Consider the following 14447-nt stretch of genomic DNA (forward strand, 5'->3'; position numbering starts at 1 on the left):
CTAGCACATTCATCACATACTTTATCAAAATCAAACTTTATATTAGGAATGCCTTCAACTAAGTCAAGTCTTTTAAGGGTATTAAGAGTTTTTGTACTAAAATGACCAAACCTTTTATGCCATAACCAAGGATCATTGTTCATTACACTCATGCAAGACATGGTGTGACCGGATACAGAGTTCAAATTAGTTAAGTAAACATCTTTGACACGTATTCCTTCGAGTATTAGTTCATTAGTAGTGGCATCAAATATTCGACACATATTAGCACTAAATTCTACAAAATTACCCTTATCACAAAGTTGAGAGATGCTAAGGAGATTATGTTTCAAACCTTTGACAAGCCACACATTGTCGACACAAAGTAAGGATGACTTACCAACTTTTCCAAATGCCAATTACTTCACCTTTCTTGTTGTCACCAAACCTTACCGTGCTACCATCATATGCTTTAAGTGAGAGGAATTGGCTTCTATCACCCGTCATGTGACGAGAGCATCCACTATCCAAGTACCAATTGCGGCCGCCTCTCACCAAGCCCTACACAAAATTAGTTTTTGAGTTTAGGAACCCAAATGAATTTGGGTCCCTTTTTGTGATCAACATAACTTGTGGTGTCTTTCTTAATGCTCATTTGCTTTAATGTTTTGGTATTCTTGTCAATGGCATCAAACCGTTTTGTACATCCATTGAAAACATGACCATTGTCACCACAATAATTGCAAATGATGTATTCGGGAAGACCCACGTATTTCCTTCCTCTAAAATCGGTTTTAGGCTTCTGGATGCAACAGTCAGTCTGACTGTTCCATTTGAAGTCCAAACCGGCAGCTTTGTCACATTTCTCGGTTTGATTCGTGAGGAAGTTTAACACGGTTTGACTTCCTTCCCATTTTTCAGTGATGTTCTTAGCATTAACAAGTTCATTGGTCAAGTCTTTAACCCTAGAGAGGAGATGTAAATTCTTTTCTTTTTCCCTCTTGAGTTCATCATTGTTAACACTTTCTATGGACAATCTTTTCTCAACAATGAAGTCATGGGTGTGGTTGTTGAGTTTAGACACGAGATATATGATTCTTTCTTTGGACTCTTCATATTTAGATGTCATCTCGTCAAGTCTTTTGTTTAGATCAACGACTTCATCGGATCTATGATGAGAAGAAGACCTAGAAGTGCTACATTCGGGCATACCTTTTTGAAAGAAAGTAAGCCTATCATGGAGAACTTCTATTTCATTCTTGAGACAAACAACCTCACCTTTTAGACAATTGTTTTCATTTTCCAAACATTTAATCTTTTCTTTAGACTTGTCTAAATCCTGGTCAGAAGCAACAGTCTTAGACACTGTTTCTCTTAAGTCTACAACTTCAACTACAAAGTCATAGATCTCATTCTCAAGAGCATCTTTGTCCTTCAAAAGATCATCACGTTCCTTGGTTAGTGAGGAAACTTGCATTACCAAGGTAGTGTTGACATTTTCAAGGTCAGAGACGTTCGTGGGTGTCAACCTAAGACGCTCTAGTTCTTTAGTCAAATGTTTGTTTAACTTGTTGACTCTTTTAACTTCATCATATGCCTCAGAGGTGACAGTGACGCTGTCTGTTGCTTTCAGTTCATTTTTCAGATTAACGTTCTCTTGAGCAATTTCCTCAATCTCATTTTGCATTACCTCGAGTTTATCATTTTGAAACCGACACTTATCAAAAAGTTGGTCAAGAAGCTTACATACTTTCTCTTTGGAGTAAGTTCTAGCCTTGGCCTTTAGATGATTTACCTCGTTGTCGGAATCGGAGTCGGAATCGTCGGGGTTAGCCATGAGGCATCTTAAGTGTTCAAGTTTTGAGGTTTTTGAGACTTTTTCTTTACCATGATTTGCAAGACACATTTTAGCCTCAAGTTCCTCCTCGATGAGTTCCTCATCTTCCTCGGAGTCGGACATTCCCCAAATAGCACTCATGACTCTATGTTTATAGTCTTTTTTAACTTTTTCTCTTCTTTCCTTTGATTTGATTTCTTCCCACTTGGGACATTCTTTAATCTGGTGAGTTTTATCACCACATTTAAAGCATCCCACGGTGGAGTTAGGTCGTTTCTTAGGAAAGCGTTTTTTCGAGTAATTATTAGTGAACCTTTTGTTTCCTTGACCATTGACCAACCCGGCTAGATTCCTTGTGAACATAGCAAACTCGTCTTCCTCCTCATCTTCTCCATCACTTGGAGAGGATGTGAGGGCGAGACTCTTTCCCTTTGATGACTCACTAGAATGCTTATCGAGGTTAAACTCGTGAGCCATTAGTGATCCCATTAGTTCATGAAGAGATAAGGTTGACAAGTCTTTAGCTTCCTCTATGGCGGTGACTTTAGGTTGCCATTTAGGGGTTAGACTACGAAGGATTTTTCGAATGATGTCCTCGGACTCGAAATTCCTTCCTAGACTTTTAAGCTCATTAATAATACAAGAAAAACGTGAAGAGAAACTATTTAAAGACTCGTCTTTTGACATTCTAAACATTTCATATTGTTGCATGAGAAGGTCAATACGGTGTTTTCTTACTTGGGACGTCCCTTCATAGGCAAGTACAAGAGAATCCCAAATAGATTTTGCCGTAGGACATCCGGAGATTCGACTAACTTCCCCCTCACCAACACAACGTTGAATAATCGACATTGCTTTAGAATTGTTTTCGGCAAGCTTGAAGTCGTTTTCATTGTAATTTCTTTCCTCTTTTGTCTTGGTGAAACCGTTTAGAATATCGGTTTCCTCAATGACGAGAGGTCTATTTTGGATGATGTTCCAACAATGATAATCAATACTTTTGATGTAATGTTCCATTTTGAGTTTCCACCATCCAAAATTCGAACCGGTAAAGACCGGGATCTTGGAGTGTTTCTCGGAATCCATTACCCACGAATCAAACTCTAAGGCGATTAGCCTCGATCAAGAGCACGAGGCTCTGATACCAATTGTTGAGTTTATGGATTCAAGTACCTAAGAGGGGGAGGGGGTGAATTAGGTACTATTTTAAAAATTATAACTTCAACTTTATTGAATTAAAGTGAGTTACGAGGACAAAAGAGATGAGAAGATACTTTGAATAATATTGAAGGACTAAACAAGTATCACGATGAATGTTTGCTGAAGTATGAAAGTAACAATCGTTCTGACTGTAGCTATTTGTCTCAGTTTGTGGAATACGGACTGCAGACCAAATGTGACAGTATAATGAACTGTTACTTCGAAGGTTTAAGCAAAGCACGACAAACAATAATTAAAGAGCAGCGGAAATAAAGTAAAACAATTGAACACGAGATTTTTGAATTGGTTCGGCAAGAAACTCAAGTGCCTACGTCCAATCTACCTTTTTATTGCTTTCTTTTAGTGATCTACTCCGACAACTAAAAGACCCTTACAATAAAAGACACCAACCTACTCCGGTTGTAAAGCTAGTACAAGAACTACTCCGTTCTTATGACAAGCTAACTCGCAACCTACTCCGGTTGCCAAGAGTTAAAGACTACTCCGTCCTAAACTCTACTAACACACTTAGAATGTTATAGGATCAAGTTTCCACTAACATATTCTTAGCAAAGAATAGAGATGGACAACTTTTACAAGATCAACAATTCATAAGCAAGAGAGTTTAGTATTATAAAGTAACAGTAGCCACGACTGTAACAACTTGAAGACTTTTAAAGGTTTTTGCAAAGACACACGATTTTTAAGCTTTAAAAACAATTTGCAAAGTTGGAAAATTATTTCAGAAAAGTCTTAAGATTTTATGAAGGAGAGGCTCGCCTTTTATAGAGGAAATGGGTGAGGAGGTTGCTAGGGTTTTGAAGGGTCAAAGACCACACATGTGAAGAGCTTTAGCAACCACTCAAAACATTCACCAAAGAAGGCTCTTTTGCAAAGGCAAGAATAGAGAAAGAGTGTTTGAAAGATAACCTTAAAAGCTCATGCAAATTCAGAAAACAAAGGATGTGAGACAAGTCACATGATGACAAGTTAACACAAATATGGCAAAAAGCATTTTTTGTTTTCTAAAAGACCAAAGGGTTGAATTTGCATAAAGAGGAAATATTTTGAAATTAATAATAATTCAAACCACTCTTTATTGAAGACCAACTCCTAATAAAAATCTGAATTTTATCTTTAAAAAATAAGAGTCACGTGAAAGCTTTTTGAAAGATAAAAAGGACTTCAAGTTTTACGAATTGTGGCAACAATCCAAGCAGCTGTTTACTAATGAAAGCAACAGTCGACTTGACTGTTTCTATTACTCTATGATACTCTACTTTCTTGCTTGTACATTAGATGACACTAAGACTCAATATAATGGAATGATTAACAACTTCAACACTTCTTAATCCATGCTTGATTACATCATTAATCCTGAAAAGGTAAACTAAGATAGCACAAATCAAATGGGTATGTTATCATCAATCATAAGGAACCCAACACACTTACCCTCCTTTATCACCTCACTCATTGATAAGATTAATAGATCGTTCCTTTGGTCTAGTTCTTCCTCGCGTAAGCTCTACCTCACTAATTGGGACTTGGTTACCAGACCTCAAGCTCGGGGGAGGGGGGGGGGTCTCAATGACGCTTACTCTACTAAACTTGCTTGTAAAGTTCTTTGTCTCAAGGACAACCTTGATTATATTGCCATCCGTAGCAAATACCTACACTCTGATTCCTTTATCCCTTCCTTTCGATGTGTTTCCCATGTGTGGAAGGGTATTGACATTGGTTGGACCTCCCTCACTTGGTCCATTGGCGACGATACCACCATCAACCTCTGGCACGACTCCTGATCACCTCTTGACCCCCTTAGAAACTGTCTCCATGGACCTCTATCCTCTTCCTCGGACAAGGATAAGCTAGGTTTTGATCATCAAAGATTCCTCTTGGGACCTCGATTCTCTTGAGTATGATCTCTCTTCTTTCTTCATTAATATCGTTTTATCCATTCCCCTACCCTTCACCCCTTTGCCAGACATCCTCTCCTCTTCTCTTGCTTCTAAAACTAAATTTCTTATAGTGTTATTCTTGGCCTCACTAATAATAGTGAACCCCACCCGGATGATTTGAGATGGCCTTGGGATATCCCATCACAACCTCGGATTAAACTCTTCCTTTGGCTTTCTTGGTGGGATAAGCTCCCATACAACCTCATGCTGCACAATAGGCCCATCCTTCCCTCTCCTCAGTGTACCGCTTGTTCGAGCCCTTCCCTTGATAAGTCAACCATTCATATCCTTCATGACTGCCCTCATGCTCTCCGCGTATGAGTCAACTTTTTTAAAATTACTCCCTTTCGAATTGTTTTTTAAAATTACTCCCTTAAGTTGCATTTTTTTTTGCTAAAATTACTCCCTCAAGTTGCATTTTTGCTAAAATTACTCTCTTAAGTTGCATTTTTTTTCCTAAAATTGCTTCAAAACTCACAATTTAAGTGACTTATTTTCTCTATTTTTGAACTTCCCCTACATTTGTCTATATAGTTATACCTTTTAAAGTATAAATTAGCTAAGCCACAAATGGAATAAGTTCAAAAACAGACGAAATAAGTCACTTAAATTGATGTTTAGAGCAATTTTAGCAAAAAATGTAACTTAAGGAAGTAATTTTAGCAAAAAAATAAAAAGGGAGTAATTTTAAAAAAGTTGATTTCAAAAGGGAGTAAAATCTAATTTACACTAAAATGTAATGTAAAAGAATTACACAAAAACTCTGGAGAGACGGTCTCTCAGAGAGTTATTGAGAGAACACTTTATCGTGCCTTTTTATATATTTTCGTAGCCCTTTTACTATCGATTGTGATTCTAAATGTCTCTTCGATTTGGTACATGCCATAACAATCATAACTATTTTATCATATATTGTACCCATTTTTATTAGTACCTCATTTTATAGTGTACGTACTCATTCTATTACTTTTGGTATCGTTTTTCTATCAATTTGCAATTCGTCTCTCAAGAGACCTACTAATTATAGTAGGTCTACTGAGAGACTGTGTCTCGCTAAATTTATTGAGAGATCAATTACAAATTGATGGAAAACTAGTTTAGATCCCGCGCAATGAATGCACGATATTTATAGACTTTTTATTTTTGTATTACTTAACCATGTTAAACTAATAGTTCATTAATTTTTCATATTTCACGTTATTATATTTTGAGGAAAAAAATTGAACTTTAAATTATTCAAAAAACTTAAGTAAAATTGAACTTTAAAATAATAGTGGTATCTGATTAATTGTTCATTTTTCACGTTATTATATTTTGTTTCGAACAAAAAATAAATTAAAACTGAAAATTAATCCAAGAGGATTGAGTAATGTGCTGAAATACATTTTTTTAAAATTATTTTTATACTACAATGCTAATGCTTCCAATTTATAAATTCTCTCAACTTTTTTTTTGTTATGAAAGTAATCAAAACCAGTTATAGTTTTGTTTATACATAGTATGAATAGTATGAGTCAAGTCATTAGCAAATAATAATATCAATAAAAAATTTAATAGTTTATAATATTATTTATACTTCAATTAAAATAGTTTAGTGTTTAGTGAAAATTATATAATTTGATAAAAAATTTGAATAGTTATGTAATGAAATACATTATAATTATTAATTTCCTTATTTAGTGAATACAATTAAATTATTAATAACTTCCTTATTTAAAAATATGCTTTTTGGAGGGAAAATTTGTGAGTTCACCTATTCATTTAGTAAATAGGGGATTAGTACGAAAAGAAATAAAATGGTTAACATACTATAAAATGGGGTACTAATAAAAGTGATTACAATCCCTTATTTACTAAATGAATAAGCGAAACTCTAAATTTCCCGCCTAAAACATGGTTCCTAGAATAGGGTTCTGTATTTTTAGCATATATTATAGGTATTTACATGACAGGTTATAAATGGGCATAATATTTTAGATTTGAATTTTTATAACATTCAAAATTTCACATTCTGCATAAATTTATCGTCGGTCTTTCTAAGATAAAGATTTTTTTTTCTTATTAAGAACTTTATGATAAAAATTCATTGGTTATTTATGATAAAAATTTGCCGCTAAAAAAATATGTTATTAGTATATTTACAAGTAACGTCATTAATTTTTCGGTAAAAAAAAAAAAACAAAACAAAAAAACACTCATTTCATGACGTACATCAAAATACAATGATGAGAAACATGAAAAATAGATCAATTGTCAATTTCAATTTCACAAATGCTCTATAAATACCGTGCATACATTGCACGGGGTCTATACTAGTGTATGATAAAATAGGTACGATTGTTATGAAATTATGTACCAAATGAAATACATTTTAAGCCACAATTAATAACAAAAGGGCTACGAAACATACATAAAGAGTTACGATAAAATGATCTCTCAATAATTTAGTGAAAGACCGTCTCTCAAAAAATTTTGGGTTATAGTGAATTACTCCCTCTGTCCCGGTCATTTGTTGTCCTTTTCCATATTTGGGTGTCTCAGTCATTTGTTGTCCTTTCTATTTTAATAATGAACTTGATGAGTAATTTGATCATTCACACTCAATTTGTTCCACTTGTCATTTAGTAATTGGCCCTCTCCTCTTTCCTTGATTTTTGTGCCAAAACCAAAGGACAACAAATGACTGGGACGGAGGGGGTATGTAGGAAAAATCACCCAAAAGTCTTTGCATAAAGGATTTACGTTTTCGAAATAAGAGTGTAGACAACCATATTTATTTATTTTTTGACAGCAAGCACTGAATACCTTACATTATTTCAAAAGTTACAGTGTAAGATATTCGACTAGGTAGCACCAGAAACATGACCACCAAAGCTAGTGCTACCAAGCCAATCCTAAGGATTACATAAACATAAAAGACGGTAACAACAGCTAAAGAAGCATGAAGGGTAAAATGATGATTGCAAGCGAAAGAGCCACGGGCCATAGAACGAGCTTCAAACACACGGAAGACCTCCAAATACCGCCGATACATACGAGCCGCAGAGCGACAATAGCAAGGTGTACTTACGATCTTGCGAAAAGATCGTAGAAAGACAATGTGGAGAGCAAGACGACGAAGTCCGCCCCCGATGGAGATAAAACTCCTACACCTTAGAGATTGAACCCTTTGATCGTAGGACCAACAGACCAAGAAATACGACATGCATTGCCCAACTCGACCACGAACCCAATGGGACAGGACACCCAAGCTCAAAATCGGGTGCGAAGAAACCAAAACCCTATTAGGGAAGAGAGCCAAGACACTACGAGCCACCCCTAAGATTAAGGGACAGGACACCCATAACCCAGAGGATTTTATTATTATAAACAAAAGCATATAAAAAACGAACGCATGAGAAAAGAGACAAGACCACCGAAGCCATCCAATCCAACGCCTCGACCAACCCACCTTAGTCCAACCCGAACTCATCTCAAAACGACTCCAACGCCAACACTGACCCGCACCAGTCAAGACCACAGCGAAATCATCACCACCCCCATGGCAGACAAAAAGCAACCTGCGAACGCCAACGAAACACAAACACCAAACGATGACCAAAGAACCCCAGACAAACCCGACAAAAGCACCAAAAAGGCTTACATGCGACCCCAACAACCCCTCAAAGAAACTGAGACCTAAACCAAGCAAAGGGAATCAAAGACACTATAACGAGACCCGTTTCACCAAACGACACCTCCCAGGACCACCGTCAAACAACCAACCAGACCCAAAAAAACAGACGAACACAAAAGGAGAATGAAGAGGGACCGAAAGGTGGGGGGATCACCAAAACAGACCCAAAACACACCCTTTACGAGCAACAGAGAGGCAACGGATGAGCCACAAAAACTCATCGACCAACACAGAAAAGCAGAAATCGACAGCCATCTCAAGGGTGGGGGGGAGTGGGGGGATCACCCATGGGGTGGAAACGACAGCGACGGTGACAGGACAAGGTGACGCAAGGGCGGGGACGACAGTGAACTAAGACCCAACCCGAAGGGAAAGACACAACCCAAAGACCGAAAAACACCAAAAACCAAGGGAAACCACCATACTGGTGGCGGGGGAAACCCCAGGGGCCGGGGAACACACCCCGAAGCCGCATGCAAGCCCGAAGAAAGCAAGGAAAAAGAGAACGTCGGGGAACAGACGGAACACCGAGCAACCACCACCGACAACACCCACACACCCAAGATCAACCCCGGAACAAGAAGAACCTGATGATTAGCTGAGGTAACCGAGAGACGCAGGTGCGGGATCAGTGAGGGAAGGACGAAGGGCGATGAGATGAGCGATCGCCGGAGATGGGCCAAAGGAAGACCCCATCTCCGGCGAAAGGGTGACGGCAGGTGGGAGGCAAGAGAGTGGATGAAGGCGGCGGCGGCTCAAGGTAAATTAGGTTTTTGTTTTTGGGGGTTTTTTGAGAGAGAAAAGGGAGAGTTGTGTGGTAGACAACCATATTATATCTCTACTTGTTTTAGTACTCTTTAGTGCTAAACTGTAATAGTATGCTCCTTGAGTCACTTGAATCTTCCTTTCCCTTGGGTGATGTAAGGAAGGGGGGCGAGGAATGAGCAATTGAGCATGCACATCATTTCACTAAGTTGAGTTCGGTTAGCGATGACCCGTGGTCTATTCATTGTATCCAACTATCCAAGAGTAAAAGGCGAAACAATATAGTTCGGGTTGTGCTCAGTGCATGGCTAGCTGCGTAACTATCCAAGGTAGCCCTTGTCTACAAGAGTGTCAGAACATAGATTGGCTTTACAATGAAAGCAAATAAAAAGATGCATTTACAGGTAGAAATCAAGCTACATGCCTACCATATACAGACTTTACAAGTGGCCTTAATATATTCCATAGTTCCTTACTATTCAATCTAACCCTGATGTAAAATATTCATTTCAATCATGATCTTTGCAGAAGTATACGACAGATATCGTCTCAGAACATAGATTCAATGCTCGTTAATCCATACACTGCTAACTCCTATGGTATATATAAATGGCACAAAGAAGATGCTTTCAAGATCAATTCCCGTCCTCCATTAATTCTCAACTATAGCCGCAAGTTCCTGAAATGGAAAAAAGTTTTAGTGGTGCTTGAACATACGAATTTTATCAACGTGGTCCACATAGTTTTCATTAACCATTAAGAACGCATGAGGTCACTCAGAAAACAATATACATACCCCAACTCCGACTGGCTGAAAATTTGAAGTTCTCAACATACTCGTGCGCTTGGGATCAACAGGTAATGACCTCAAAGCCAAGTTCCCGATATATGACTTAGAAGACGGGCTTTTTCCGGACATAGAAGGCAAGGTACGTGAGAGCCAGGATTCTGATGGAGACTTTGGGAGAAATGGAGCCATAGCAAGTAGACAGTTGTCTGGTATAACCTCTCTAATATCCGGCTTTTCGCACTCTACAACATCGACGGCAAGATTGAAGTCTTCCCCTACATCTTGAAAGGACTTTTCTGGAGTAGACACTACACTAGAACAAGTATCACAGTTTTTAGGTTGAGATATTTGTTTTTCAGCAGCAAGGGACTTGATATCTTGGAGTGAATCCACAGAAGGGTTCCTTCCTCTGGATTCTGATGAGCTTGATATCGAGTTTCGAGATTGTTCCATGTGTTCAGAATCCATATATAAGGTCTTTTCTGTGGCAGGATTTGCTAAAAACTCCTTAAGTTTTGTGCCACCACTGTTCTGCAAATCGGGATTACTCTTGCTACCGGGATTTGCGTCCATTGATGATCTGTTTTTAGCAGCATAATGTGGCAATCTTTTCAGTTCTCCTATACGATTATTTGTCCTTTCCTGCAGACAGGGAAATTTGCCTCATTATGCAGATGGTTTTTTTGACAGATTAGGATAAATGGATGATATTAAAAACTTGTGACTTCTGTAATCAAACTAGCTCGACATTGATCATCAATGTTTTATAGTATATGTTGAGTCAGAGTTTAGTTTTCATTTCCAATCAAGCAAAACACTCACTATTCTTTCGTTATGGATTATGATAGAATATCACACAATTATTCACCAAGTGAGGCAGTGAGCTCCTCTTCTTGTTCTTGTGAAGACCTGAAGTAGCAGTAATTCAATGTAATTTTTGACAAAAATTTCATTGTGTCGTTCAGTAATGGCCTACATGTTAACATATGATTTATTTTTATAGATACAACTCATACAAGATACTTTTATGGAATCATATTACTCATAGTACTAACTAACATGCGATTAAGGTCAAAGACAAATTAACAAGTTTAACAGTTTGACCACCAAACTCAGACAACATTCTTTTTTAAAAAAAGAAAAAAAAAAATACCTTCTTTACATTATTCCTGCCTGATTCAGCATATACAGGCCTGGTGCGAACACTTTTGGCAGAGGATAATGCTCCTGCGTGATCTCTCATTCCTGGTATTGGATTTAAAAGACAAAACTTGGGCAATAAACCACAAAGTTTAGCTGACACAGCTTCCATTCCATCATGTTCGTCTTCCTCTTCTTTGCCATCTTCCTCTTGTTCTTCCCTTTGTATACTCTGAGGTAACGTGTACTGTGGGGACTGCTTCTTCCATTTTATTTCCCTCTTAACTGGCTCCAATTTCTCTCTGGCTATAGAATACTTTCTAGGAGTGAAATAAGGTGTTTCTGAAGCCACTGCTTTTGCAGCTGGAAGGAACCTATCCATCATAAAGTCTCGGGACTGAGGATCCGCAAAAATTCCAGTACTCGTCAATTTTGGGCCATCAAGTCCACTTACTCCACTGACGCTACAATTGTAAAACGACTCTGTTCGAGAAAGGGTCCCACTTGCATCTACAAAGGTCGTATCTTCATCATCAGAACTACACGCATTCTTCTTATTTGGTTCCTTCTCGGATCCTTCCTTTCCTGTTCGAGACCTCGAACTATAATTGGGTGAATTTTTTATTGTTTTATCTGCTTGTTTCTGCTTATGATTCGCAGTCCTCCCTGGTGGCAATTTTGGAGCTACTGCCACATGACGACTGCTGTCGTTTGATACTGTATTTACATCCTTTGGTCTTCCGGGCATGTGCTCCCATTGAAAAGGAACAACGCCAGGATTTCTTATTGGGCCTGATTTTATGTCCGACATGTAGTAAGGAAGAGGAGGCAACGTGGGCTTGGAGTGACGGGGTTTCCTGTGACTAATTTCAGGTTGAGCAGCTATTGATGAGCCGCGCCTCACAGAAAGTAGAGGTTGATTAAAGTTTAATTGTCTTTCCTCCATCAAGACTGCATAAACATGAACAAGGTAAAGGTTATGGCACAAAACTTACTCTGTATGAGACCATGGTACATACCAGACCAAGATATACTCAGCTGGACTAAGCGAGGACGTACTCTAAGCCATATATGAGACCATTATCAATCAATAAAGTTATGGTACATTCTCTAGCTCAGTGGATCAAATAAATTATGAAGGAGCAATGAGACAATTTTAAGATTGATTGAAGGAAAAAAGGTTATGTAAATTACAGCTTTGATCTAAACCTATTCTTTGAACCAAGTAGAATGAATCAATAGAGGACCCGGTCTATCCGTAATACTGTACTCTACTATCAACTGACTACATCATGAGTTAATGACAAAGGAAATGTACTGAACCGTGATCACTCAGTATTAAGCTGTATTTCAATGAATATCAAAAGTTAATTGCGCCTTCACACAGCCCTTTTTGGAGGCGCGTCTGTCACTTTAAACAAGCAAGTACTCCTAAACAAGAGAAATTCAGGTAACAGTGGCTATGCCAGTCAGTCACCAATTATCCCTTGTGCTGAGCAAAGCTTCAAAAAGATGTTCCTAAAGATTTATATACAAAAAATTTATATGAGACGATTTTAAAAATTAAAGCTCACGGAAACTGAATAGCATTTTATAAAGAATTAACTGCTAGGTGCTGCTACCTCTCTTACACTGCGAGTCTGCGATAACAACATTACTGTTACCCTCAATGCCACAAATGAGAGTCGGTTATACGCAGCCTTATCCCTGACTAAATAAATAACTACAGGCACCTCTTCATCGGATCGGTGTCCAACAGGAAAGGTACTTTATAGGGTCATTAACCCCTGAAACCCCTATTTTTCGGGACGGTAATGAAATTCATACAGTTTTATTGAACTAATCACAAAATAAGACAGCTGAACTGAAATTCAAACAAAATTGGCTAACAATGGAAAGTGGCATTTCTGACAAAATTTAATAATCCTATTTCTAAACTTGTAATTCTCAATTCACAACCATATGAATGAATGAAATGATTAAAATTCAACAAACAGCAAATTTTGGTAGTTACTAACTAATCATGAAGTTGTCAAAAACATCACAAATTCTTGTTTAAGTCGAACACTATATATTCGTCTTAAGTCTTAACCTTAAGATGGGATATATATTAATTCAAAGAAAATACCCAATCATGAAATCAATCATTCCATAATTTCTATCAATTGCAAGAACACAGAGAATAATAATAATAATAATAATAATAATAATAATAATAATAATAATAATAATAATAATAATAATAATAATAATAATAATAATAATAATAATAATAATAATAATAATAATTAAAACTTACCCAAAAAGCCGAATACAAACCAAAATCACAAAAAGATATAAACAAGAAAGAAGAGGGTACTTGCAAATGATCTGCTGTTATTTGATGTAATAATTGCTGGCAAAGAAGAAAGAAACAAGAGCTGTAAAATGAAGGCTTTATGGTCTTCCTTTAGTATGTACTCCGTGGAATGTAAAAGGTGATGGAATAATGGTGAAAGAGATGGGAGTTGGAGGAAATACAGTAATTGCAGTCAAGATTTAACTAATTTTGTATGCATGTGTTCTCTGTACTTCACCGCAGTAGAGTACTACCGCCAATCAAATTTTCTCATCTTTTTTCCGTCTTCATTTATTATTGTTGCATGTCATATTAACCCCCTTGGCCCCTTTGTTTTATTACCCATAAAGTTTTGTTGAAATATGACAATTAGGCCCTGTTCTTTTGGACTTAAAGTTGCTGAACTTAACTTAATTTTTCTGAACTTAACTTAATTTTGCTGAACTTAACTTAATTTTGCTTAACTTTTCTGAACTTAATTTTGCTGAACTTAATTTTGCTGAATTTTTCTGAACTTAATTTTGCTGAATTTTTCTGAACTTAATTTTGCTGAACTTAACTTATAATAACTTAACTTTTCTGAATTAAAATAATCTTACTTAAATTAACTTAATTTAATTTCACTTAATAATAATAATAATAATAATAATAATAATAATAATAATGTTGCTAAGGGTGTGGGAGCCCAGATTGTCTCTCGGCTCCCCACCAATTTCATGTAAACTTTTATGAATCTTTTAATGAAAGCTGCGCGCATCCTTCCA

The 14447-nt window shown here is 37.1% G+C and overlaps 1 protein-coding gene across 3 annotated transcripts; it reads right to left on the reverse strand.

Annotated features, from left to right (window-relative positions):
- Positions 1-9751: 9751 nt before the first annotated feature.
- LOC141599830 (uncharacterized) lies at positions 9752-14022 on the reverse strand. 3 transcript variants are annotated; one of them, XM_074419955.1, is made up of 4 exons: positions 13705-14022; positions 11359-12296; positions 10212-10847; positions 9752-10094 (listed from the first exon to the last, which is right to left on the reverse strand). In XM_074419955.1, the coding sequence occupies exons 2-4, from the start codon at positions 12289-12291 to the stop codon at positions 10068-10070; spliced, it is 1596 nt and encodes a 531-aa protein (XP_074276056.1). In that variant the 5' UTR covers positions 12292-12296; positions 13705-14022; the 3' UTR covers positions 9752-10067. The 3 variants fall into 3 exon arrangements, with proteins under 3 accessions (XP_074276056.1, XP_074276055.1, XP_074276057.1); XM_074419954.1 differs by having other exon boundaries at positions 13645-13994; XM_074419956.1 differs by having other exon boundaries at positions 13709-13905.
- Positions 14023-14447: the final 425 nt, after the last annotated feature.

This window comes from Silene latifolia, chromosome 9, assembly GCF_048544455.1.
Source record: "Silene latifolia isolate original U9 population chromosome 9, ASM4854445v1, whole genome shotgun sequence".
In the NCBI taxonomy this organism is placed as follows: Eukaryota; Viridiplantae; Streptophyta; class Magnoliopsida; order Caryophyllales; family Caryophyllaceae; genus Silene; species Silene latifolia.

Excerpts from the sequence above, each read along its gene's own strand:
- LOC141599830 (XM_074419955.1), bottom strand. The coding sequence starts at position 12,291 with ATGGAGGAAAGACAATTAAACTTTAATCAACCTCTACTTTCTGTGAGG. Across the intron at positions 10,848-11,358 it reads GCAGGAATAATGTAAAGAAG|GAAAGGACAAATAATCGTAT; the intron begins GTATTTTTTTTT and ends CCCTGTCTGCAG. Across the intron at positions 10,095-10,211 it reads TTCAGCCAGTCGGAGTTGGG|GAACTTGCGGCTATAGTTGA; the intron begins GTATGTATATTG and ends TTTCCATTTCAG.